This window comes from Odocoileus virginianus, chromosome 10 (genome assembly GCF_023699985.2).
Source record: "Odocoileus virginianus isolate 20LAN1187 ecotype Illinois chromosome 10, Ovbor_1.2, whole genome shotgun sequence".
Classification (NCBI taxonomy): domain Eukaryota; kingdom Metazoa; phylum Chordata; class Mammalia; order Artiodactyla; family Cervidae; genus Odocoileus; species Odocoileus virginianus.
Window position 1 is genome coordinate 44,284,081 of NC_069683.1, and position 27,032 is coordinate 44,311,112.

General features: G+C 43.5%; 1 protein-coding gene across 1 annotated transcript in view; it reads right to left on the minus strand.

Annotated features, from left to right (window-relative positions):
• Nucleotides 1–5,530: 5,530 nt before the first annotated feature.
• TECTA (tectorin alpha) overlaps nt 5,531–27,032 on the minus strand; it is an 80,383-nt gene continuing 58,881 nt past the window's right edge. The window contains exons 13-23 of the mRNA XM_020891407.2: nt 25,903–26,286; nt 23,474–23,760; nt 21,153–21,448; nt 18,075–18,185; nt 16,652–16,854; nt 15,328–15,491; nt 14,150–14,398; nt 9,206–9,368; nt 7,788–7,875; nt 7,357–7,473; nt 5,531–6,338 (exon numbers count right to left, since the gene is read on the minus strand). Coding sequence (XP_020747066.2) covers nt 6,238–6,338; nt 7,357–7,473; nt 7,788–7,875; nt 9,206–9,368; nt 14,150–14,398; nt 15,328–15,491; nt 16,652–16,854; nt 18,075–18,185; nt 21,153–21,448; nt 23,474–23,760; nt 25,903–26,286 — 2,163 coding nt within the window. The 3' untranslated portion in view covers nt 5,531–6,237. The remainder of the gene's footprint in view (nt 6,339–7,356; nt 7,474–7,787; nt 7,876–9,205; nt 9,369–14,149; nt 14,399–15,327; nt 15,492–16,651; nt 16,855–18,074; nt 18,186–21,152; nt 21,449–23,473; nt 23,761–25,902; nt 26,287–27,032) is intronic.

Genomic DNA, 27,032 nt, shown 5'->3' on the forward strand with positions numbered 1-27,032 from the left:
AACTAATGAAAGGAATTGTTTATGAGAAGGATCAAAAGGGCAAAAGTACAATTAGTAAATGTTAGCGCATGGGAGATGTGAATAAAATCTACAGGGGCCAAGCATCTCTAGATCTTGCTAATCTGGAAATAAAATTTAGAATATTTCCACTTCTATTTTGGAGATTAACAGTAAGTATTTAGGATCCGGGGCTTTGTTACAAGAAAAAAAAATGTGTTCTATGCCATCCACAATGCCTCTCATTCTATGCCTCGACTATTCTGCTAGGACACCTAGACACTTTTGAATTATACGTTCCATCATTTTCCCTCATGGAATTACTTTGCCAAATTACTTTCTGAGCAGGACTCTTCAAGAGAGCAGACTCCCTCCTTTGGAAAGATGCAGCATTTTGCAGTCATGAACTCTGGGACTCAGGAAGAACATCATTGAATATACACTTGTAACTCTTTGATCTGAATGATCCACGTAGATGTGTAAACTACAGCCAAGGACCAGGACAGCGGGTTGTACTGAGAATTTCCATGTCAGGTAAGAGGAAAACACTAGGAGCCCTGCATTCTTGTCTTTGATGAACATATAATTAACTTAATATCATATGTCTGTGAATAGTGTTAAAATCAGAAAAAATCTGTGAGGGCTACAGAAATTCAATGTAAATGTTTGTCAAGTTCTAAAGTAGTTACGTATGTTATCTTTTTCAGTAAAATCACATATTTTTGCCCAATTAAAAATAGGGTGATATCAGTGGATTTTTGTACCCTGAACTATTCCACAAAGAAATTAAAGAGTTTGGGGGAGAAATCAAGAATTGTGTGTCACAGTTTGTTTCTTCTTAAAAGGCTGGAAAAACTATCATTCTCATATGTCTCATTAGAAGTTGGAAATAACTACATAAACCTACAAGCACACATATATGAGTGGGCTTGCATTTTTCTTTATGTGGTACTTAATGCTATTATAACTTCAACCTAATGCTTTCCCTCTGCTTTCTATGTCAAAATGCTGCATGATTTAGGATTGAGTAATAGTAAATACAGGTGGGAAAGCATTCGTTATGAAAGATGCTCCATGAGCACAAAGTACTGTTATTTCATCTAATGAGAGAATGTCTGAGTTTTAAAACTGTGTCATCATCAATATTTTACACTAATGAATAAAATAGTAGCTAACCTAGAGGCCACATGCAAACAGAAACACACAGCAAAATGTACAGTGAACATTTTTTCTCCATTTGTTTTCTTAACAAACAGAATTTGATTGTCGAGTTATACACGAAACGATGAGTCTTTTGTGTTTTATTTCTATCAATAGGCACAGAGATCTGTCCCTCTGCCACGAAGACGTTGTCTTATATGAGAGTCATATTTCAGCAAACATAATTAAACCATCACAAACAGAGTCTTCCATTAGTCAGACCAGAGTTATGGTTGTTGTGCTCTAGACGCGTAAGAAAGTATTTCAGTCTGCTGTGGGGAAAGAAAGACCACTAAATATTTCATGGCTTTTTCCATATCAGATTGTTTATTTCTCAACATTTTAAAGAGATACTTAATTTTTCTCGACAGCTATTTTTGTCAACACTTTAAGAAAAATGGATATTAAGGACAAAATTTGCATGGGATGCCAAGAGCGGCTATTTTTTTCCTGCAATGATGCTTCCTGGGTGCATAAGAATAAATATCATACTGTTCTCCAGAAATGTCCTTGGCATTTGATGTGATCTCTAAAGCTACATTATGGTAATGTTCCACGTCTAAGGTTTCAAGGAGAGGGAGAAATCATATTTTGATTGGTGTCGTTCAATGTACGTTTGTGTTTCATGCGAAAATAAAAGCAGACACTAGAGGGTGCTGTTTGATCTTCTTTCTCACCGAGGTGTGCCGCAGATGCCCGTGATTCAGGGCACTGAAAAATGCCATCGTGTTCTCCTAGCCAGGACCAAATTGCGGTGCAATACAAGATGTAGACATCCCTGAGTCCAAGGAGAGAGGCCAGAAGGTTCATAATGGTGTAGATGCTAAATTAATTCAGAATTAGTAAAGAAGTAATTCTTTATTACTCTAACCCTCTATGATTGTCATTTTTTTTATATAATTACTTAATTTTCTTGGTTGAAAGAAATTTTATTAGACTTCAAGCTCTCACTAAATGTCAAATGTTCTAAAAATAGCTAGAATATTAGACAATGTGAAACAATTCGTGCTCAAGGTTTGGCACTAGGGTTTTGAATAGAGCGCATACTTACTACTGGTTAAGAAACTAATTATAGAATTCCCAATTGTCAGAAATGCCAGACCCCAGGATGTTGTTTCTTTTGATATCAGAGAAATACCAAGTTAATAGCATTCCTAATTAGCTTCCCTTTTCACCTTTGCTAAGCATGTGCTTTCTTTCACCCCCTCTTTCTTGAGCTTTCTTGAGGCAAATCTTTTTGAGTGGCAGGAGAAGACAATGTTCTGGAGTTCTCTAAATATATGCTATCATACGGTTTATGTTTGTATCCTGTCATTTTCTAAGAATATTTTAAAAGAAGCTTACTGTTCTCATTTTATAGAGAGGAAAGTTAAGGTATTGTGATATGGAATGATTTGTCTCAAGCAGAGAATTAAATTAGCATTGTAGAAGGGTCAGGACCATCTCCCAGCTCTTCTTGCAGACAGTCAGCTAAGGGACCTGTTCGTTTTTAGTTCCATAGGTAAATGTTTCTCTTTAATACAGATAGGCATGATTGGTTCAAAGACTACTTGGCAGCCAACACCACAGATTTCCAGTTCTTCTCCCTCCCAGGCTACAGGAAGTTCACAATGCCCTCTCTCCGAACGTTAGTTCTGGCCATGTAACTTACTTTGGTCAGTGAAATGGGAATAGACATGTTGGGTCTCTTATGAGGTGTGGTTTCCTACACCCTCTCCCCTTGCGGAGGTGAGCCCCGAAGTCTCCTATCGAGCAGGCAGCAACAAAAGGTAATAAAATATCGAGAAATAACAAAAGTTGGCAAGGATGTGGGGAAAGGGGAACCCCTGGCTGTTAGGAATGTCAATTGGTGTAGTCACTCTGGAAAATTGTATGGTGATTCCCCCATAAACTAAAAATAGAACCACCACAGGATCCAGCAATTCCACTTCTGGGCATTTATCCAAAGGAGATGAAAAGACTAACTTGAAAAGGTATCTGCACCCCTACGTTCATTGCAGCATTATTTACAAAAGTCAAGATATGGAAACAACTAAATATCCATCAGTGGAAGAATGGATAAAGGAGATGTGGTACATACACATACAGTTGGACACGATTGAGTGACTGAATATACACACGCACACAGTGGAATATTATTCGGCTATAATAAAGGAAGGAATCCTGCCATTTGCAATAACATGGATAGACCTTGAGGGATTATGCTAAATGAAATAAGTCAGACAGTGAAGGACAAATATATTGGGTTAGCCGAAAAGTACATTTTCCATAACATCTTATGGAAAACTGGAACTTTTTAGTCAACCAATAGTATGGTCTCATTTATTGGGGAACCTAAAAAATATAACAAAAAAAAAATATAGAATAGACTGGTGGCTCCTAGAGACAGAGCGAAATGGTTGAAGAGGGTCAAAATATATAAACTTCCAGTTACAAAATAATTATGTCCTGGGGATGTAATGTACAGCATGGTAACTATAGTGAATAACTGTACTTTATATTTGAAAGTTAGAAGAGTAGATCTTAAAAGTTCTCGTCATAAGATAAACATTGCAACTATGAATGGTGATGGATGTTAACTAGGCTTAGTGATGATCATTTCCTGGTATATACATATACTGAATCATTACAGTGTATACCTGAAACTAACATAATGTTAGATGTCAATTATATCTCCGTAAAAACGTGATTCTGACACAGGAACAGAAAAATAACCAATGGAAGAGAATCAAGAGCTCACAGAACCTCAGAGACTAAAGCTGATTATGCTAAAGGTGGTACTGCAGTCCTATGAAGAAAGAATACGTTGCTCAGTAAAAATGAGAGGAAAAAAAAAGCTAATGAAATCTCCATCCACCACTACCTCCCAGGATGGAATTAAGGATCAGAGCCCCCTGATGTGAGCAAGAGAGAAACCTTTGTTGTTTAAGCCACTTAGACTCTGGGGTTTTCCATTAGGCCTCCATACCTACCTTATTGATGACAAGTGAGGATGTCAACCCTCTGTGAGAAAACCAGAGGCCAAGAATCAAAGTGTGGCCAGAAAGGATTTAATTAAAAATATAAAAAAACAATTATAGTCTTTAATTTAGAAATTCCTAGTGACTTTGATACGAAGATCAATAAAGAGAAGTTATTACATGGGAAAATATTTCCTCCTTACATGTCTTCAGTTTAAAATTTGTCTAAGGAAATCATGTGTTAGTTGCTTGCGACCCATGGACTGTAGCCCTCCAGGCTTCTCTGTCCGTGGGATTCCCCAGGCAAGAATACTGGAGTATTCTTGCTGTTCCCTTCTCCAGGGGATCCTCCTGACCCAGGGATCGAACCCGGTCTCCTGCATTGCAGGTGGATTCTTTACTGTCTGAGCCACTGGGGAAACCCAATCAGGTAGAAATAAATCAATAAATAAATGTTACTGTGTTCAACTCAGAATCTGATTGCAAAAACCTACACCTTAGGCTCTGGAAATGAGAATTGAACATTAGCTCTAAAGCTGCTGATCTTGAAGTGGGAGAACTCTGGAGCTGAGGATTTTCATGTGAAAAAAGAACATGTGCATAACATCAATTTCCATCACGGTGAGGAAGAAGTACTGCATCTCACCTCAAATGGGCAGTTCATTCCTTAATCCATCTCAATGTTCAGCATTTTCCCAAAAGAGCCTAAAATGTCCAAGTTGAAGCAGACGCATATTTTTCTCCATCAACACCACTTGTCTTCCTGGCTGCCCAGAAGCTAGGACTGCCAAGCTGGAGCCTGCAGGCCCTCCTGGGGGCTGAGAGAGCAAAGCTGCTTGGCCCAGACTCAGTCTACACCCCACTTCTTCAGTCCAGTGACAGCAACAGCCTTTTATAGGCAAGACAACAGGAATCATCCTCACACTCAGAGCCAAGGACACTAGGATTTTTGCTCAGTGTTTCCCAGAGGTCCCAGGCAATGGCAGGAAGCACCCTCAGCTTCAATCCAAAACAACTTCAAAATGAACTGGAAGTGGTGTTACTTTGTTTTTAACCTTAAAAAGAGAGGCACCCCAGGGATGTATTTACCAGGCCCTCCACTTTGTAGTTAATTAGAGTAAATGTGGGTTTTTGTATCATGTACAAAAGAGGCCACTGCCTGCTTCTCTCCTACTCAGCACCTTACTGAACGCCCCGCTAATGCTCTGTCAGAACAAACAGCCACATAACAAAATGCATAGGAGCTCCGGCCAGCAGGGCCGACCTGCTCCAACCGATGCTGCTCTAGCTGCCTCTTTGTTTATATCAGAGGATGCTATTTGGTGTGCAAAGCTTAACATCGATATGAATGATTCTGGCCACCGAATAATGAATACAGAATAATTGAACACAGAGTTTATTTAAGCATAAAACATATTAAAAATTATTCGGTTGATTTGTAAAAGAGAAGAGCCTGGGTCTGAAGGGAAGGATGTGGGGTGGGGTTCCCCAGGTCAGCAAACAATATACGAGGTGGACGCTCGCCCTGGCAGGACTGGCGGACTCGAGGGCAGGGCGGGCGGGGAGAACGCAGGAGCATGGGAGGTCAGACTCTTCCAAACATCGGAGGGACCCCTCAGAGGGAGTCGAGCCTTCCAACCACTGCTTCTCAATGCTCACTATCATTCCACCAGGCCCGCCCTCTGTAAAAACTATGATCCAGACACAGCGCTGGATCTACTGGTGGGGTAGGTTTCTCTGGTTAGATTTCCAGGTAGACTTGTCTCACTAGAATTTTTTCCTTTACTGGATTTTCCTGTGAACCCAAGGTTCCTAGTGACAAACTGTTTGGAAATATTAGGCAAGATACATGTTTTCCACAGCAGACTTTTAGAAGCCGGGTTGCATACTCTGAAAGTGGGGGGGGGGGGGTGGCATGGCTTTTCCCTCTTTTCTGGAATTCTGACCATATGGGGGAGATGGTATCACTTTGAGACTGTGGACAATTTCAAATAGGTTCTGACTTAAGGGCACACACCTTATCGCCTACAGGGGGTCAAAGTAAGTAAATTACAGTACTTTATATATAACCTTGAGTGAATTATGAGGTCGTGCCTGACTTATAGACAAAATGCCATAATGAAATCTGGGTCATGACGAGAAGCAGCATCCAAACTTGAAGTTCGATGGAAGAATTAGAGGCTGTGAACAGAAAGAGAGACATAGTAAGTCCTATGAAAAAATGTACCTGCTTGACATGGATCAGCCATCCTGGAGGATTCAAATAAAGGCACCTGCTTTATTCAATGCCAAGAACCCACTTTCTCCAAACGGACTTGACTGTGGCAGCAAGGAAGTGAAATTAACTCAGCCTCTAGATGAATCCTGCTAATTCAAAGGGTACCAGGGAAACCTGGTAGCTAAGGCTACTGCAGAAAAGTGTGTTTGATGAATCACACACCCCAGTCTTAGACTTGGGGGCCAGATTTAAGGTCAATACTTGATTCTTAAATGCCTGGATGTGTGTGTGTGTGTTCAGTCGCTCAGTCATATCTGACTCTTTGCGATCCCATGGACTATCACCCTCCAGGCTCCTCTGTTCATGGGATTTGTCAGGCAAGAATACTGAAGTGGGTTGCCATTTCCTCCTCCAAGGGATCTTCCTGACCCAGGGATCGAACCCTCGATTTCCGTGTCTCCCACATTGGCAGGCGGACTTTTTACCACTAGTACCACCTATTATAGGGAAGCCCTATTAAATGGCTGGATAATTTTCTTAAAAAAAATTTTTTTCCATCTTTTAGATAAAAGATCAGGTTTAAAAATAAAAAGATCCTCATATTCCTTGAGTGGGCTTCCATGGAGGCTCAGTGGTAAAGAATGTACCTGCCAATGCAGGAGACGTGGGTTCAATCCGTGGGTCAAAAAAAATCCCCTGGAGAAGGAAATGGCAACCCATTTAGTATTCTGGCCTGGGAAATCCCATGGACAGAGGCGCCTGGAAGGCGACAGTCCATGGAGGTGCAAAAGAGTCAGACATGACTTAGTGATGCAACAACAACAATAAATTCTTTGGGTGTTTGCTTCGTCTTTCCTTCTTACTTCCCAGAAGTCTCACAGGTCAGCTGCTGACCCACTGCGCCTTGCATTCGAATGTCTCCTTCTTGAAGTCAAGAACTTCCTGTGCCCCTGGCTGCCTGCCCGGAGGCTGTGTGCTCACCTCGGCAGCTCTTGCCATCCTCCTGCAGGGTGCCCGTCACGCAGCTGCACAGAGGCCCATCCACCCGGCTCGTGCAAATCTGCTCACAGCCTCCATTGTCCTCACACCAGTCCAGCCCTGAAAGACAGCCCTGGAAAAGTTACCTGCAGACAGTCTAGCTCTTCAACTCATATCTATGGGCAAGGCTTTACAGAGAGGAGTGGCAAGGGAAAAGGCCTAGTATTGTCATGCGTTTTTAGTAGTCCATGAAAGGATGTCACTATGGACACCTGTGATTATGGCAGCCTTTGCAAGCTGGGGTCCCCAAACAGGTGTCCTCAAGCTCCTGGTTCCCCAGGTTCACATCATAGGCACAACACGCCCCAGAGTCAGCCTGAATCTTCAAATCCCTTTGTTTTAATCATTTATAGTGTTTTAGGGAACATACATACTTTTTCTCCTAATAGGTCCCACTGAAATGATCTGTTCTTTAGGTTCCTTGCTATAATCTGTGGCAGTCCTGGAGTTTTGAGGGCAAGTCTGAAAGACAGAACACCAAAGGGAACATTTCACACAATTAAGCTGATAACTTATTCTTCACCACATCCTCACCTCCAAAAGAGGCAGGGGCTCAGCCTGGAGCTCTATTGCAGCTCAGATTAATTAGAAGCAATGTATTCTTGATCATTGAACCCCCTGGGACTTGGGGCTTTATGTTGAACAGAATTTAATATATTCTCTACACTAGAATTAGATTCAAAGAGGCTCCCTTCCTAGGAAGGAGGATCCTGTATCAGATCAGATAGTAATGTATAGACCAGCATCGGTAAGCAGCTCGGGCCATCACCTACATCTTAATTCTGCCAACATGTTGCTGTTCAGTAGCTCAGTCACGTCTGACTCTTTTTTGTGACCCCGTAGACTTTCAGGCTCCTCTGTCCATGGGATTTTTCAGGCAAGAACACTGGAGTGGGTATCTTGCCATTTCCTCCTCCAGGGGATCTTCCCAACCCACGGATGAAACCCTCGTCTCCTGCATGGGCAGGCAGGTATTTTACCACTGAGCCACCTGGGAAGCCATCTGTCAACATGAGGTGAGGGTAAAGCTGCCATGTCAAGGGTTAGGGGCCAGGGACCAGCGCAGAAAAACCTTAGGGACATAGCTGTACATGGTGGAGATATAAGCCTGGCGTGGACCAGATGATGATTTGTCACCTCATCTGCGAGTCCCTCAGAGCCCCAGGCCCAGAGCATGGATCTGGATAATCTGTGGGACAGCTCCTGTCTAAAGGAGACCTGGATAAAGTACATACTGAGCCTGGGAGTTTGCTTCCAAGTGGAGGAGAGCTTGCCCCCAGCCTTCACTTCAGAAGCAGGTGACTTGGCTCCTTGAGGCTCTGGCATAGTAGTTCTCAAATTGGGCCAGTTTTTCCCCGAGGGGACACTGGGCAATTCCAGGAGGCATTTCAGCTGTTGTAAGAGGCGTCTGGTGGGTGGAGGTCAGAGATGTGCTGAACAGTCAACAGAGCACAGGGCAGCCCCACAGCAAAGAATCATTTGGTCCAAAATGTCAGTAGCGCTGAGGTTTAAGAAACCCTGGCCTAGTGTGACACCAACAACAGATTGACATTTCAGAGAGAGAGAAGAGTAAACGGTCATCATTCTACCCTGCTCTCTTATTGTTCCGGCACAGATGGCTATCACTCCTGGACATCTGAAGATGGTTGTTATTCAGCCACCACCAGGTGCCTTGAGCCCTAAAAAAGAACCTCTAAAGAGTGACCCAACTTGGCGTTCACCATCCCCACGAGGGGAAATCTGAGGCCGTGAGAAATAAAGATGCGCGTTGAATTTCCACACCCTCACTTACTATTTTACAGGAGTACTTTTCTGAATCGCAGAGGGACACGGCACAGTGTAGGTGGACTTCATCATAATCCCCAATGAACTTAAAGACCGTGACATGGAAGCGGCAGGTGAGGGAGACGCCATTCTCCTCGATGCCAATGGTGTTGTCTTTAATGTTCTGACACCTGTTCAGAAAGAAAGGGACTCTCTGCTTCACACGTTCATGTCCCACACAAAACCATCACGCATGGTAAAAATGCCTTTGAGTTTGAAAGTGACCTCTGGAGTGTGTAGGCTTGTCATTTGTTAGGACTCCCTTACAGTTTCATCGTTTGTTGGAAAAGGGTCAAACAGCGCCTCAAATTAGCATCTTAACTGCAACTAAAGACAAAACGACCGGAGGGCCTGTACTCAATTTCCCAACATGTCAGTTTCTCATCCCTCTCCTTCAGAATGCTGTGTTTTATGGATATCAGTTAAACAAACACAAGATGAGCCCCTATGTCTTCTGTACTTTCTCAGTTAATTAACAATTTGGGGAGGGGTCCTTTTTTCAAGCTCTATTGGGAAGTCTCCCTATGAGTGAGAGCGTGTGGGAGCTGGAGAAGACAGACAGCTGGAAGGACCACCCTCCTCCCCTCTTTGCAGTCCTGAGCCAATAGGCAAGGGACGGAGGTATCTGCCTCCACTCGCTGGTGTTCCCCAAAAGGACCGCAGTCTCCTATGCCCCAGGGTCTTTTCACATGCTGTTTCCCCACCTGGAAGCCTCTCTGCACGTCTAACTAACCCTGCTTTCTCCAATGCCCGTCTGTGGTTCCCCTCCAGCATAAGTATGCCCTGACCAGGCAGGAACAAGTGGCCTTGCCTGAATTTGCCGACAACACCCTGCTGAGCCCCTGGGGAACATGAACCAAGCTGTAATTGTCACTGTGTCTCCAACACACTGATGGGCATGCAGTAAGTATTTCAAAAGAAGAGGTGGTACATATATACAATGGCATATTACTCAGACATTAAAAAGAATGAAATAATGCCATTTGCAGCAAATGGATGGACCTGGAGATTATCAAACTAAATCAGTCAAAGAAAGACAAATATCATATATTTGGAATTATAGGAGGAATATGAGGAATCTAAAGGAAATTCCTATATGAGGAATCTAAAAAAAAAAAAAGATAAAATGGAAGTTGACTCACAGACTTAGAAAAAGACCTTATGGTTACCAAATGGGTAGGGTGGGGGGAAGAGAGAGATTGGGAGTTTGGGGTTGACATGTACACACTGCTGTATTTAAAATACATAACCAACAAGGACCTACTGTAAAAAATAAATAAAATTTTTAAATAAAAAAGAATATTTAGATGCTGTATAGTCAAACTCATACAAATATTTGCCTGAAAACTAAAACCTATGACACATCTTTTAACTCCAAGAGAACGTTTTTCTCTCTCTCTCTGTGTATACACAATTATACATAAATTGTATTTTTACTTTTGGAACATTACAGTATTAACTCTCAGAACTGTTTTCTTTGAAATGTAGTGTTAAAATTATACTTAATTTTTATACCCCCAAAAAACTCTGGAAATAATCAGTGAATGAATGAATGAATTGTGCTTCCATGGCCAAGGCTGGCCCATGGCAGCCAAGAAGCTCTTTAAAAAATCTAATCAAGATAAAAAGGGTAGTTCTTCTCCTTATGTTTTCTTCCCCTGGCCCACAGAATTCAATCGTTTAGTGATAAGGAAAATTTTAAATTGATGTTATTCTTCAGGATCCCCACACCTGCTCAGTTTGGTAATTCAGTCTGTAAGGCAATAGTTTCCTAAAAATTTTGAAACAAAAACTTACTAGTGTACTTTTCTTTGTCACTGTGACTCATCTGAATAATCTAAATTGGTTCAAGGGTTCTACAGTGTTCTCAGCCCTTGGTCTTCATGGAGCTCCTCCCTCCTTTTTTAAAAAAATATTTATTTGGCTGTGTCAGGTGTGAGTTGCAGCATGTGGGATCTTCTACCTTCCTCTCGGCATGCAGGATCTTTAGTTCCGGCATGTGAGAGCCAGTTCCCTGACAAGGGATGGAACCCAGGCCTCCTGCACTAAGAATGCGGAATCTTAGCCACTGGACCACCAGGAAAGTCCCCAAACCTTCCCTCTTAACTAGACCCCCAACTCCCAGAGAGATGATCTGAGATTTAAGTGTCAGAAAAACAGAAAGCAGAAGGAAGGGGCCTTGGGAAGCAGGGACAGGCTGTCTGGATGTTGCCTTAGGGGGCAAACAAACTGAACACTAGGATCCTTTGTCCACAATCGGAAGGACGGTGTCCTTTCCTCCGTCTGGGCATACAAAGAGAAGAGAGAAGTGACTTTCATGTGCTCAGACCTTCGCATCACTGGTAGACAGTGGTGGCATCTCTGCGCCCCCACCCTGTGTAGCTGGAGAGAAGTAGCTGACCCCCCCACCCCCAAATTCCAATGCAGAACCATTCTGTTTTTCCATAAGCTCACTGGAAAAAAAAAGAAAAAACAATAACCACATTCCCCCAAGAAAGGTCAAAAGGACTCATGAATTAAAATTCTCTCACATGATGAAATTACTTCTCACCCAACAACAGTTTAATTTGAAGACCTTCATCCAGACCCTGGGGGAAGCTGAGATTTATGAATGTGCTCACTTACTCTCCCTCTCTGGGTCAACTCTATTAAATGCTATTTTAAAAATGCTAAATGCCACAGTGTCCTTCAAAGGCAACCCGAACCCACCCACCACGGTTTGTACAGTGGCTCAAATCATAGCCCTTTTACTTTGGGAGAAAAGACCATGATGAGGAGGGGAGCAAGGGAACACATGGAGAAAGAGACCTGTTACATTAGCCTGAGCATCTGGATCTGCAAGATACCATGTAATCCTCAAGCCCTTCCCTCCGCCTCCAGGGAGGCTACAACTCAACCCAGAAAGGTAGTGCCTTAATGAGGCCTTTGCCAAAAATCCCATTTGACGCCTTAGCAACCCAGGCCACAAGCCACACTTGGCCAGGTAGGGAGTTGATGCATCTTGGTACCTGAAAGATTCTTCCTCTGCCCCTTGCTGGTTAGGTAGCCTTGGGTGAGCTGTATTCAGGCTCTGAGCCTGTTCATCTGCAAAATAGTGGATGTTTATTGTTTGTCTGCCTAGAAGCATAGTCTTCTTTGGGGGGATTATTCCTTCCCTCCCCAATTTCATGGCTAATTATACCCTATCCATAGCACCCCAGAGAAGGATGCTGACTCAGGCCTGAGATAGGGTTCAAGAAACACTATTCTCAAAGCTGGCACCTTGAATATTTTTTTTTTTAACCTTGAATATTTTCAACTGAAGGAGTTTGAGAAAAATGACAGAATCAGGAAGGTCACTCTTCTCCCCGGAAAGAGGCCATAAAACTCTCCTGTGAGAGGTACAATAGAGGAAAGGAGCATTCTTATCTCCAAAGTCAAGGGGGTGCTGAGAAGAGTCTGAAGAGCCTGGCCAAGATTTCCCTCAGTTCACTACAGTGACCACACACGGCTGACCTATCACATCTGCAACTGTCCACTCTGTCAAACGGGGCAAAACGATACTCAGTTTAAACGATTCCTTAGAGTCTCCATCTCCTTATGAAGACTCCCATGTCATGTAAAATTTATATTAAATAAATGTGTATGCTTTTCTCCTGTTAATCTTTGCCCATATAATTTTCAGACCCAGCCAGGAACCCTAAGAGGGTCAAAAAAACTGTCCTCCCCAACACCAGGCACTTTAATGTTGCATCTTCCCCAAACGAAGGAGAGGGAATCCATCCAAGAAAAGCTAATCATACTCCTTCTCAGGGATTCCCTGAATTGGGATTAGAAGGAATGCACATCCCTGGGGGTTACAATGCTGAAAAAATGCCGGTGTCTAATGAGGACAATGAGAAAGACAGAGACAATGATAGAAACAGAGAGACAAAGGATAGAGGGAGGGAGGGAGTGTTGACAGCAACTGGCCCCCTGAACCCAATTATTCCTGAAGCCACATCTACTTATGTGATTCGGTTTTGTAAACGTTAAGTACTTTGTTTTTGCATAAACTTATTTGAAATGATCTCTACCACTTATAAAAAAAAGAATTTTGATTAATACAGTCATCTGCTTTTAAGAATTCATGTACTAGGGTGATGGAAATGTTCCAAAATTAGATTATGGTGATGGTTGCACTTCTCTGTAAATTTACCAAAAATTGTTGAGTTTTACACTTAGAACAAGTGCATTTTATTGTACATAAATTATGTATGCAATAAACCTGTTAAGAAATTATTGTTGCTTGACAAAACCACTAAGTGTTTTTAAAAATTAAAGATAATTATCATGATTGTTGATTGGTTCATAGTCTTTTCTTCTTTTTCACTCGCCCATTCATTCATTCAGTAATTTTGTTGCATAACCACTATTTTTCAGGAAATATACTAGGTGCTGGGCACATACTGGTGAGTAGAAAAACTCACCTACAGGCTATTAATCCAATTCCTTTTAAATTTTGATAGATGCATTATTCACCAACTTTAGTAATTCTCATTACCTCCTTTCATTTGTAGATTTTGATCCACATTTGATTCACATTCAACTCAGATTGAAATTCAAAGTAGTCAGGACAGAATGCCCTGTTTGATCACATTGAGAATAGAGTATTTTATAGTTAATGCCACAGAAAACTGGTGATCTACCACTAAATTGTTGTGTGACTTCAAGAATTGCTTGATCTCACTAAGCCTCAGCCTTCTTGTCTATAAAAAAGGAGCTTATCATATTTACTTCATACATTGTCGTGAGGATTAGATAGTTCTTGGGTCCAAAATGCCAGTCGTGTAGTAGTCAACAAATGTTAGTTACCATTCTCTTCCCTAAAAAAGATGTAGACAAATCTAACACTAAAGGCTCTGAGACTGTCCTTTGAGAAGAGGCTACCCACCCTCCTTCAATGATGAAGTATCGGAGCTTGTCGTTGCTGTCACGGGATGGGGTGGCGTAGCATTTGTTCAGTGTCAGAATGAGATGTGTCGCGTCAGCTCCGACCACAAAGACCCCAACGTACAGCACATCTCGAGTTGTCAGCACAACTTCACCCTGGCGGTAAGGATGTTTGTAGGAGGCGTTTTTGTAGAGTGCCATCTTGGTGGTGAAGCTGCCTTCTTGAGTTGGAACCGTCAGGTTAATGACACTATTAGGGAAAAAGTTGTGGACTTAAAAAAATATTCACAACCTAAAAGTTGAGAGTTATGTTTTATTTGGTGGGAAATTGTAGGACTTCAAGTGACCCTGACAGAACTGCTCCAAGAATGGGAGGGGAGGGGCCAGGTTATATAGAAGTTTTGCAACAAAGGGCCGGTAATCTGAACATCCAAAAATTATTGTTAATTAAAGAAAACCAGATATCCCAAGTTAAGGGATTTAGTGCTTTTCTATGTATGGGAAGATGCAAGAGTCTGGGCTCACTGAAATCATTCCTTGGATATGCACCTCAGCTATCTGGGGCCAGTATCCTGTTTTCTCATCTTAAGCTTCTTTTTCTCAGGGCTGAACTTAGGGAGTGGCTACAGTCTGGTGGCTGTTAGACGGCAGGTATTCTTTCCTTCCTGAGTTGCCTCAGGTCTCATCAGCTCACCATTCATGGTGGCTGCCATGGCTGATGACTGTGACATCCTTTGTTTACTGACATGGCAGGAAATATTCCGGTTCTCACAGTCATGAGTAGGGAACCCCGAACAACGTTATTGATCCAATTACCTACCATTTTCCAAGCTGAAAATGCAGAGGGAAAGCCAAGGAAGAGAGAATTAAAGTCTAATAGGCTACACGTGGCCATTAAAATTAAACTAAAAATTCACTTCCCCAGTGCCCCTCTCCCCTGGCACATTTCAAGTGCTCAATGCCCACATACAGCTACTGCACTGGACAGTACAGATATGGGACGTTTCCATCCCTGTAGAAAGTTCTATCGAACAGCACTGGTGTAAGACATCTGAGTTCAGAAAACATGAATTATTCTTTCCTAGTGCTTCAAAGACAGATGCTAGCAATTTTGATTAGGCTAACCTTAACTGTCAAGGAAAAGACAGAGCGATGTGCACAGCCCGTGAGATTCTCTACCTTAGCATAGGCTTCACAACGGAGTCCAAGGAGATCTTGATATCCAGCTCATAAGCACATGAAAATTCCACATTGATTGTCCTGTCCCTGGTGATGATGTTGCCAGTATTGTTGGCACTTTCGATCCAAATAGTGTTTTTATACATGATATGAGTGCCATTGGACTGCAGAGCAAAGGAAGGTCAGAAATCATTAAATCTGGGTGGGAGTATGTGGCTTGCATTTTAAGTCCATGGGCCTGAAAATGGAGAAATGGCTTCATTCCATACGTAACCCAGAGGCCAGTATAAATCAGGATGGAGCTAGTCTCAGCATTTAGTAAGGAAAAAAAAAAAATTAAATGGATGGCAACAGCACTCTTCAGTCTGATAACTTTGAATGCCCAACAAGGGTGATTTCATGTACCACTGAATTCTAAGTACTACCAGCCCCCAGTTATCTGCGGGAACCCAAGCTGGGGACAGCATGAAGTATTGCCATCCCAAGGTAATATACATATCATCTTTCAATTCTTAATTCAAAATCCCCCCTCTGTCAAATCTTGTACCAGGCATGCCCACAAGGTCCAAAATGGATACATGCATGTTTTACCATCTTGCTCCTTTCACTCGCTGATTAAGAAGTGTTAATGAATACAGTTAACAAAATATATATTACCATATGTAAATTAGATAGCCAGTGGGAATTTGCTGTGTGACACAGGAGCTCAACCCAGTGTTCTATGACAACCCAGAGGGGCAGGGAGTGGAAGGTGGAGGAAGTTTCGAGAGGGAGGGGACATACGTATATCTGTGGCTGACTCATGTCAATGACTGGCAGAAACCAGCACAATATCGTAAAGCAAATATTTTTCAATAAAAAATTTAAAAAAAAGAAAAATATGGCGGGAAGGCACAGGAGGAAGAGAAGTGAGATGCTTTGCTAACCTAGAAATTGGATAGCGCAAGACAAAAAGTTGTGACCTTGCTATATTTCTGCAGCCAACTGTTTAATGATGTCTGGGACACCCTTGCCCCTCAAAATAGCTGAACCCAGCTGTCTTTACCTGGAAGAACAATAAAAGCATGAAAGAGATAAAAACATGTGTCAACATTCAGGGCAAAGGATGACAGCAGACAGGGCAAAGCAAGGCAGGAAGTATGTCACTTATCTTGCTTTCACTTCAATCAACCACTTAGCACTCAATGATGGGTGTCTTTTGCTGTTTTCCAAGGAGCATGTTTCTAAGTTAGACCCCTGAAGCTGGCTTAAGGACGATCAATGTGCAAACGTCCAGAGCTGTCACCACCAAGGCCGGGTGCTCTTTCTGGCCCCTCTTGCTCACCTGCACAATGTTTCCACAGTTCCCTTTGGTGTTGTTGATCTGAAAGGAGATAAAGTCCTCGCCCTCAATGCCGGTGCACTGCCTGTCATTGACCCGCACGCCCTCCCTCTCGAAGCCGAGCTGGAAGAGCTTGCACTTAGATATGGACACTTCCATCTGAGACGCCTTGCAGGTCACCTCTGCATCAATGATGTCGTGGGAGTCTGTGGGGACACAGGTATTATGAAAGGTGAGTCACTGGGAGCTCCCCTTGCTGCGGGAGTGGGCGTGGTACCCTGTCCTCTTCAGAAGAGGCTTGATGATCTTCACACAGAGGCTTTGGCATATCTAACAAAGCTCTGATCAATCTCAATGAGTATATGAAGTCATTCAAAGCAATAACCTGAGTAATGCTAGAGGCTTTTTTTAAAAGATGAAAATGCTATACAAAGCATCTTTGGTCCTTTCTTCTTAAACCCAGGATTCCTGTCCCACTCTGGTAGTAGCTACTCTTGTAAGCTCCATACCGTGTCTGGCTTGCTGTGGCCTGGCTAAAAAACATGATTCAAGTGAGGGCAGCCCTAGGCAGGCTGCCCTACAGCCCAGCTGGTACCCAGGCCAGCACTAGGAGCTCTTGTTTTTTGTCATGGGATGCACCAATGGACATTTTCCATGAGTGCACAAACACAGCTAACAAGCAGTAAAGAAACAGAGAGAAACACTTTTATCTGCCCTAGTGAAACCTTTGAACAGCTCATGTGGTCCCCTCCTGCGGAGCCTTCTGGTCAACAAGGCTTTCATTTGATGATGCTAAACGTAACACATGCCTCCTGAGTTTCCTGGTTCAACCAAGGGCACGGAGCTGGGAAGCAAAGCAGCTCCCCTTCAAGCTGACAAAACGGGTGTGCTCTGGGCCAGGGACAAGGTCATTGCTACTTTAAGGGTGCTGTGGTTAAGAACAGGACCTGGAGCCCGAATTGCTTGCAGTTTGCTTAAACATTTCAGTTTTCTTTGGGATCTGCTGAAAAGCTTCAGGGAAGATAAGCTGGCTTTAAACACATGTTTAAGTACCTGGCACTCTCGTCCTGATTGTTTCATGTTTTCGCCAAACCACCCTATCTCCCTGTGAGTCTAAAAGATCAATTTGGATCTCTCTGATGTTGAACGTGGGCTCAGATGGAGCTGACTGATTCTATGAATGTACAAATTTACGTTTATCATTTATTGAAGAAAGGGATGTAGCTACAAGGAAATGAACATTAGCCTACTTTGAAGAGGTCGGGTTCCTTTCTTGTTCTGCTTAAATGCTCATGAAAACTTTGTCATTTGGGTCTCTAACCCACAGTGTGGGACACGCAGTCTCTCACCCGGGAGCTTTCCTACAAGACTGCCAGGCGTCTCCCACTGGGCCTGTCTTGGGGGTGGGGCGGCAGGTGTCACTCACTGTTTCCATAGGGAGGGGGTTCAATGCAGCCACACAGCTCCCCTCCATTTTCCAGCTCACAGGTTCGGTTGGGACAGTCCACCCCCACACAAGGATCTTCAACCACTCCTGCTAAAAAGGAAAACAAACAGAAACACACACAACTTGATTTTCACACCAATGCCCAGCAGCATGTGGTCATAGTCTGAACTTGCCACTCCAATGGACCTGGTGATGGTCAGATGGCACAAATTAACAGACAGGGCAGCCTTCCAGGAAGGAATGACGACAGCTAATAATTGGGTCTTTGCTATGTGTTTCATGCTTTGGTGGTATTATCTCTTCCAACCCTTACACTATCTGCCAGCCAGCTAGTATAACTTGGCATCACAGCTGAAATGGACCCAAGGTCACGCACAGGTGAAGGTAAGTGAGGAGGGTGGAAGACACAAACAAGCTGAACTGCCAGCGCGTCCCGAGATTCCTGCACTTACTGCTCTGTACCACCATCATGGGCATCAGAATCTTTACATTTATATAAGCTGTAGAGTCCAAACCATTTACCTCTATATTCCCAATACCTGGCCACCTCACAGTAGATGCTCAACAAGTAGTTGTCAAGAATGAAGATTTGAGGACCAGTAAGGTCCCAGAGAGGTCCCTTAAACCAGGATTTCTTAGTCTTTTTTTTCCTGATTCATGGTCCACATGCTTCTACTTAATTTTTTAAAAACAGACAAACCAAAATCTACATACAACTCGCCAGCAATGACTGAGATTAATGGCACTTTTTTTTTTTGCCAAAACAGGGAAAACTCTAAGTAAAATACAAATGTATGTGAAGTGTCATCACCAACAGATTACAAACAATATTTCTGTAGCAGATGAGCCCATAGGCCACCTGCAAGCTCATTAACATCTCAGTTTGAGAACCACTAGTGGAAAACACTTTCTTTTAGACACTCATTTCTTTATTTAAAGACTCTTGCTCCCTATTCAGGTGTAATAATCTCCCTTGTTGTCATGGTTTCTAACAGTAAGCATTAAAGAAACAGCAATGATTCAACTCCAGCATGAGCCAAGTTAGCTTCAAGAGTTTAAAAACAAAACAAACCCCTCAAGCTGTCCCGTAACTGCAGATGCTTCTCCTGACCTTCTGCTAAATAGCTATTATAACAGGTGAGAGGACAGGAATGGAGTCGCATCCATCTGTCTTAATTCCTAGAAAGATGTCTAAAGTAGAGCCCTCACCGTCAGTTAAATACACTTACTTATTATTTTTGCAGTTTAAACTTCTTATTTTGCATTGGGGAATGGCCAATTAACAGTGTTGTGATAGTTTCAGGTGAGCAGTGAAGGGACCCAGCCATACATGTACATGTATCCATTCTCCCCCAAACTCCCCTTCTGTCCAGGCTGCCACATAACATCGAGCAGAGTCCCCTGGGCTATACAGTAGCCCTTTGTTGGTTATCCATTTCACATGTAGCAGTATGTATATGACCATTCCAAATTCCCTAACCATCCCTTCTCCCATCCTTCCTCCCTGCAACCATAAGTTTGTGCTCTAAACCAGTGAAGCTCTTTCTGTTTTGTAAATAAGTTCACTTATATAATTTCTTTTCAGACTCCACACATAAGGGATGCCATAGGATATTTCTTATCTTCTGTCTGACTTACTTCACTCAGTATGAGACTCTCTAGGTCCACCCTTGTTGATACAAATGGCATTATCTCTTTTTAATGGCTAAGTAATATTCCACCAAATATATTTATTTCTTAAAAGCTTCTTTTTCTAAAGACCCACTTATCGCCTAGTGTGTTCAGCACCTAAGACAGTGCTAAGCACACAGCAGCCACCCAATGACTGTGCTGGTTGATTAACACAATATGCAAACCACCCAGGAGAATGAGGGGGGGAAAGTGTGGAGGTTACAGCTCCTGAGAAGGCAAAAACCTCACTTACAAACAGAGTGGGCCATTTACTACTTGGCAAATACAGCATGCCCAATACAGAGGTTAAGTTATGAGGTTAAAAACAAAAACTGATATTTTTAAAAAAATTCCAGACAATTTCTGAAGTTCAAAACAGTTTAGGCTCTTTAAAGTATTGCTTATTAACAGAAGAGGGTAAAATATTAAAGCTATCAAACAAAACATTTCTATTGATTGCCAACAGAAACTACTCCATTTGCTTAAGAGTTTCTGAAATCACTGAGTGCATATTTTAATTATTGACATTGTTTTTAGGTTCTGAATTGTGTATTCCTACTCTTGTCAGGTGTGGCGTGCAGACGTACTGATGAGAACACTCTGTCTTGAAGCAAACAAGGCCAGTTTTCACGGCGGTACCTGTATGCATGCGGGGTTGGTGGTGCGCCTTGAGGGACAAGCACACACTGCAGTGTCACACTGCATTCATGGGACAGAGTGACCATTTCTGTACATGGACACACATATACGGATATGACAAATTTATGCGCAATTAGGCACACACTTACTTGTTCCAACTATCTGATTAACATGGCAAGAAAACAAAGAGAATAATGAATAATGGACATCAAAATAGTTTTCTTACTACAGGAAAAAAATGCAAGAGTCTATAGATTTTTATTTTATCAATAGCACACGTATAATCCCTTTATAAATCTAATCATGGCTTCCTTGCAACCAGGCAGATACAGCCAGTTCAATCTGCCATTTGCCACCTGCCTTCTCTTTGTGATCTGGGCTCTGACTCATGTGAAAGGAGCCTTTGGAGAGCTGAATTTGGGGTACTGAAATCAATTAGGAGTCCCTTGCTCTGTCCTGCTATCTTAGAAGTCACTACACTGGTGCTCTTCCAGCCCAGAGAACCCCACCTTCCTCAGTTGATATTCTGAATTCCATAACTGGACCTAGGGGGGGAGTCAAGCTCCACTGAAAGTGCCCCCTCACAGAATCTCCTGCAGCCCACACCTCTCCACCCTTCAACCCCCAAAGCAGATCTACAGGTTGAGATGGAGACCAGCTGGCGAGGCCCGGACAAAGAGACGCCACCGGCCAAGCTGTGCTTTCTGACTCAGAGAAGAGTCTGCAGAAATAAAATAATTCCCTTACAGCAATTCTCCTTCTCAATCCACTCGGTGCTGAGGATCCCGAAGGAGCGGCAGGACTCCCCGTAGGCGGCCAGGGAGCCGCACAGCTGGAACTTCCTGTGGTTGTAGCAGCCGTCCAGGTAGCAGGACTCGTAGAAGGGGAGGGGGTCGAGCAGCCCGTAGCAGGGCTGGAAGAAGCCCTTCATGTCCGTGAGCTTCAGGCAGTAGCCGTCGCCCTGCATGTTCTGGATGTGCACGTTGTCGCACATGGCTGCGTACTGTGAGAACTGCAGCTCGTTGCAGCTGGGGGTGAAAGACGTGGTCAGACCAGGAGGCAGCACCGGGCATCTGAGATGGCCAGTTTTGGGGGGGGGAGGGGAGACCACAGTGGTGACCTCTTCGGCTCACCCGGAAGGGAGTGTGGGTGCTGACCCCAACCTTAACCCAGGCTAGGGTTCGAGAGCCAAGGGAATTTCTCCTGCTACACCACCGGGATGAGCGAGGGTGAAACAAAATGATAGTAGCCAATGTGGCGGGCAAAGGGAGCTATTGATATAATAACCATTAACTGTTGATGTGGGCTTCCCTGGTGGCTCAGTGGTTAAAAAAACCCGCCTGCCAGTGCAAGATATGCAGCTTCGACCCCTGGGTTGGGAAGATCCCCTAGGGAAGGAAATGGCAACCCACTCCATTGGGTTGCCTTTTATCCTTATCCCTGCCTCCTGGAAAATTCCTTGGACAGAGGAGCCTGGAGGGCTAAGTCTATGGGGTCACAGATTTGCACACCATCAACTCTGTTGCTTAGCGACTATAACAACAACCTTTGATATAATTGACTGATATGATTGATACAATAACTATTAACAGATATTGCTATAATAACCAATAACAATAATGATAATTACATTATTATTAATAAAAAATAAAAGTAATAACTGTTGTTAAAGTGAAAGATTTGAAAGGACATCCAGGAGCTTCTAAACCATTTCCAGTTTAGTTACCAGAGACCATAAGGAAAATCTTCACAAGAAAATTGGTGTCAGGCTAAAACCATTTATAAAAGAAGAAAAAAAGGAAATAAGAAAGGAAAGGAAACTCAAACAGAATGATGATTCCTAAGGAGGAGCTGAATCTTGCTCATCTTTGGAAGCCCCAGAATAGTATAATGTGCAAAGGAGTCATTTTTCTAACTGTGGGTCCCAGAAGTGACATTTTAGAGAAAGCATCACATTAGGAATTCTGAAATCTAATCCGGGCTTTGCCACTTACTGTGCCCCCTCATCTAAATCATTCCACTCTAGCCTCCACTGCACCTAGAAAAGGAAGAGACTGGACCAGATTGTGCCCGAGGTTCTTTCCAGCTCTGGGTCCCACAGTTCACAGGATGGTCTAATTTATGGCAGATTTTTCAGTCTACACCTGCAGAAAAGTCAAAGAGGGTTGAGAGTTTCATTCCCACATCTGGGAATTCAGCTGATGTTTGGCATGTTAAAGCTCAAGGGGACAAAATCACCGTACAAGCAAAGAAATGCCAAGAAAGAGAAGTGTGTCTCTAGAACTTGAGAGGAATTAACACGATTTGGCAGTTGGAAGGACTCTTAAGTTAAACACCTTTGAAATAACTTGCTTAGCTCCTTCTATCTCAGCTGGCCAGAGAGGGGCCTGATAATAACCTCAGTGACTTCTACTTTCTTGCTTTCTTGGGCTTTCTAGACCCCCACCAACTTCTGCCTATGCAACCAAGCCTCTGGTAAGAGGTACAGATGGCACTAGTGGTAAAGTACCTGCCTGCCAATGCAGGAGACATAAGAGACGCAGGCTCAATCCCTGCATCAGGAAGATCCCCTGGAGGAGGGCATGGTGACCCACACCAGTATTTTTGCCTGGAGAATTCCATGGACAGAGACGGCTAGCAGGTTATATGACTGAAGTGACTTAGCATGAGAAGACATGAAGTCTCAGCACTAGGGAACAAGGAATAACCCTCTTCTCCTGGGTTAACTCTTAATCCCACCCTCAGCAAGGATGCCCAGTTGCAGTTAAACTAAACTTGACCAGTTGGGCAGCTGGTCAAGGCTTTAGAGTTCTAATCTTGGGAACACTCTTCTGTTTGGCCAAGGGCTGGATGACACAAAAATTTAGACTTATCCTCGAAGACTAGTTACTTCTTCTGCTGTTCAAGAAATTACTGTGCCTGTTTGTATGATGAAAACTCCAAAGATCTTGGGCTTAGCTCTTTGTAGGAGAGGAAGGGTGGTGCTATACGAAGTGCCTTTCTCATCAACATCTGTCATAGACACGGGAGGACTGGGACCACTGAGTCTAGTGACTGGAGACTCTCACCTCTTCTGCATGCCATTGGTTTTCCAGCTCTGGGCCAGCACCACGCTGCTCACCACTGGCTTCCCCCGCAAGGTCACGTAATCATCAGTTAAGTCCCCATTGAAGTTGCCGCAAAGGCCACACACTTTGCTCTGTAGCCTCTCACTGATGCTGATTTTTATGACGTTGTAGCCGTTGTAGTAGATCTGGATGTCGGGGCTGGTGTCAATCACCAGGAACCCCTCACTGCTGTAGATTTTGGTTGCCAGGCCGGTTATGAACGGAACATTCACTTGTGTGCCATTCACCTGTTAAAGGAGAAAGAAGAAGCAAATGACCCTCAAAGCAGAGATTGGCAAATATTTACTGTAAAAGTCCCGAGTAAACAGTTTAGGCTTTGCAGCACATATGATCTATCCTCGTGGCAAAAAAAGCAGCCACAGACAAAAGTAACTAAATGAGCAAGTCTGTGTTCCACTAAAGCTTTATTTACATGAACAGACAGCAAGGAGATTTGGCCGAATTTCATATTTTGCTGATGCCCACCCAGGATTTTGAGTGCTCACTCATCTTACTGTCCACAGTTCCTCCCAAAGAAGCAAACTATGGTGGCACAGAGATTAAAATAAAAATGATGGAAAGGTATAATGCACAAGAACTGGCTAGATTTTTGTATAAAACTTTCTCCAGCATAAACCAATTACTGAAAACAAAATCCCAATCCTGCGCTAAGGAGAGTCTAACAATGGTTAAAATGAATCTGGGGATCATTGCTATGTTTATTGTTTTCTTATTTTATAATGTTCGAACAGGAGATGCCCTCCCAGAGGCCCTATAGGCACAGTATTTTCTCCATTTGTCATTTCTTGCTTTATAACAGTTTCTTTTCTTAGCCCTTAGGACAGAACATAACATGCCTTTCCTGTACTTACCAAAGAAATTGTTCTCTCCCCACCCCCCTACCCCAGGTTATCAGTAACTTTTGTTGCTTAAAAAAACACAGCAGAAGCCTTTAAAAAAATATATGATTCTTTACTAGTTTGGTGGCTGGGAGTATTTTATTCAGCACAATGTCAGTTCTGTTCTCAGGTGATCCCTTTTTGCTTTCTTGCTGATATATTCTGGGTCCATGCAGTCATGTCCATGTGGGCCAATTTGCAAAAGGAATTAAGCGTGTCAAAAACAGTAGCAGATTAACTTTCATTGAAGTTAAAAACCAGTATTAAAATCCAGACTCTTCCTTTTAAGCTTGCAAAACCCTACCAGTCTTTTGCCTAATGCTGGATACTAAGCTATTCGATGACTCTTTAAATAAAGATACTCCCAGTGCATGATTATCTGAGCCAGTGGTGGAAGGCAGATACAGTACCACTCAATTCCAAAAACATTAATATGCCTGTGCTGGCTCTCTCCCTGCCCCTCCCTAGCAGGAATTTGCAACACGTGGTGGGGCGGGGCTCCGGACTCCGTGGTTCCAGTCGGCCTGCTGTGAGCTGACTGGTTTAGCTGAGTGACTGGGAGTCACCACCACTATTTCAGAGCAGATTATCTTCTCAGATGGAAGGATGGGAGGAATCCAGGTCGGAGTGGTGCATTCGTTTATGGGGGTGGGTTGGAGATTCACATTTATATACCGTTGTAAGATTCACAAGAAACCTGGCAACTCTCCCAGAGAAGAGCCAACCCTAAGAGAAATCCACCGTCTCGCTCCTCTGTGCTCTTTCCCTCGGCGTGTCATTAGGAGGCGCTCTCATAGTGAGGGACGACCCCTCCCACCCGTTTTGATCTAGGTAGTTGTGTTTACAGGCAAAAGCTTGCTGTCTTTTTCTAGAAAGGATGGCAGAGATGAAAGAGTCGGTCTTCATTCAGGTGGCAGAGCCAAGAATAATTTCAAACTCATAAACAAATGAAAATCTTTTTGGAAATTAATTCAGATTAAAAGCTGACTTATCTACCATTTTATCACCGGAAGCTTTATTAGCATACACGCTGACCTTATGTCCTCGAGATACTGTACATATCCTGCAAGGCCTTTGGAATCGTATGTGCTAAGTCATTTCAGTTGTGTCCAACTCTTTGTGACTCTATGGACCGTGGCCCGCTAGGCTCCTCTGTCCATGGGATTCTCCAGGCAAGAATACTGGAGTGGGTTGCCTTGCCTTCCTCCAGGGGATCTTCCCCACCCTGGAACTGAAACCACATCTCTTATGTCTTCTGCATTGGCAGGTGGATTCTTTACCACTGGTACGTGAAGGACTAAATGGGACCCTTGCTTAACGCCTGTAAAATCTTTACACTTTCAATTCTCTAAAATCTGGTTATCTGTGTATGGTATGTATGAAATAAACAGCCTGTTAAAGTCATTATCCGGGAAAACCATAGTAAACAGCCCCCTAGATCGGCCCTCATTCCAGGGCACATTTCTTAAGAATCAAGGACAGGCTCGTCACCTTGACTGTGTTCCGGTCGCTGATGAGAATCTGCTCTTCGTTAATGTAGAAATAGACGGGCGAAATGATGGTGAGATTGGGGGCCGACCACTTGTCGAAGTTGATGATGAGCTGGAAGGAGATGTCGGGGAGCTTCTGGCAGATAGTGGAGAGCACGAAGGCGCAGTTGGCTGGGAAGCGGAGGAAGGCGCCGTCGAAGGTGCGGAAGACGCCGCCGCCGGCCGCCAGGCAGTAGGAGGTCTTGGTGCTGAAGCAGCCGCGCACCCCGTTGCGCAGTGCGCACTCCTCGCCCGACTTGCACTGGCGCGGGTCGCACTGGATCAGGTTGCGCCGGAAACAGCGGCACCGCCTCGTGCAGTCGCTGTTCCAGAACAGCTGCTTGGGCTGGAAGAGAGGCACCCTTTGCATGAAACTGGTGGTGGTCAAGGTTGGGGACCCCGAAGCCCAGACCACCTGGACCCTTTCTGGGCTGGGCTGGCCTATCAGTAATGGGGCTGGAATTTGCAACAAGGGAGGCTGGTTCAAGTCAAACAGTACCTGCCTTCCTGGTAACTCAGATGCCAAACAATATGCTACCTCGGCTCTACTGGTTTCAATCAAGAATTTGGGGATCTTCACGGTGGGTTGTAGAGCTAATCACAGCCAACCAACCAGAATGGGAAGCAGGTCAAGGAACTAGGTGAAGAGGAAAATACTTGGTAGGGAATTAATCTAACAAGTACCAACTCTACTTGAAGGAACAAATTTAAATTCACTCAATAATGATAAACCCCACCCTTCAATCTTAACTAGGTTAAAGAAAGGGAGAACCAATTCTTATGCTGAACCATTTTTGTCACCTTAAAAAATGCACAATGTAAGAGTTGCAAGTTAAGTTTTATTGGGGGCAAAATAAGGACGATAGCCCAGGAGACTGCATTTCAGATAGCTCTGAGAAACTGCTCCAAGAGGCAAGGGGGAGGGTTGGTATGTATGTGATTTTGGTGAAGGGAAAATATATGCAATCAAGTACTTATTTTTTGCAGAAGGTTTCTAATAGTCATGAGGAGCAGTCGTGACCATGAAGGATTTTAATGCTTTTCTAGATATGAAGAGCTACAAGAATTGGGCACATAAAATCAGCTCCTAAA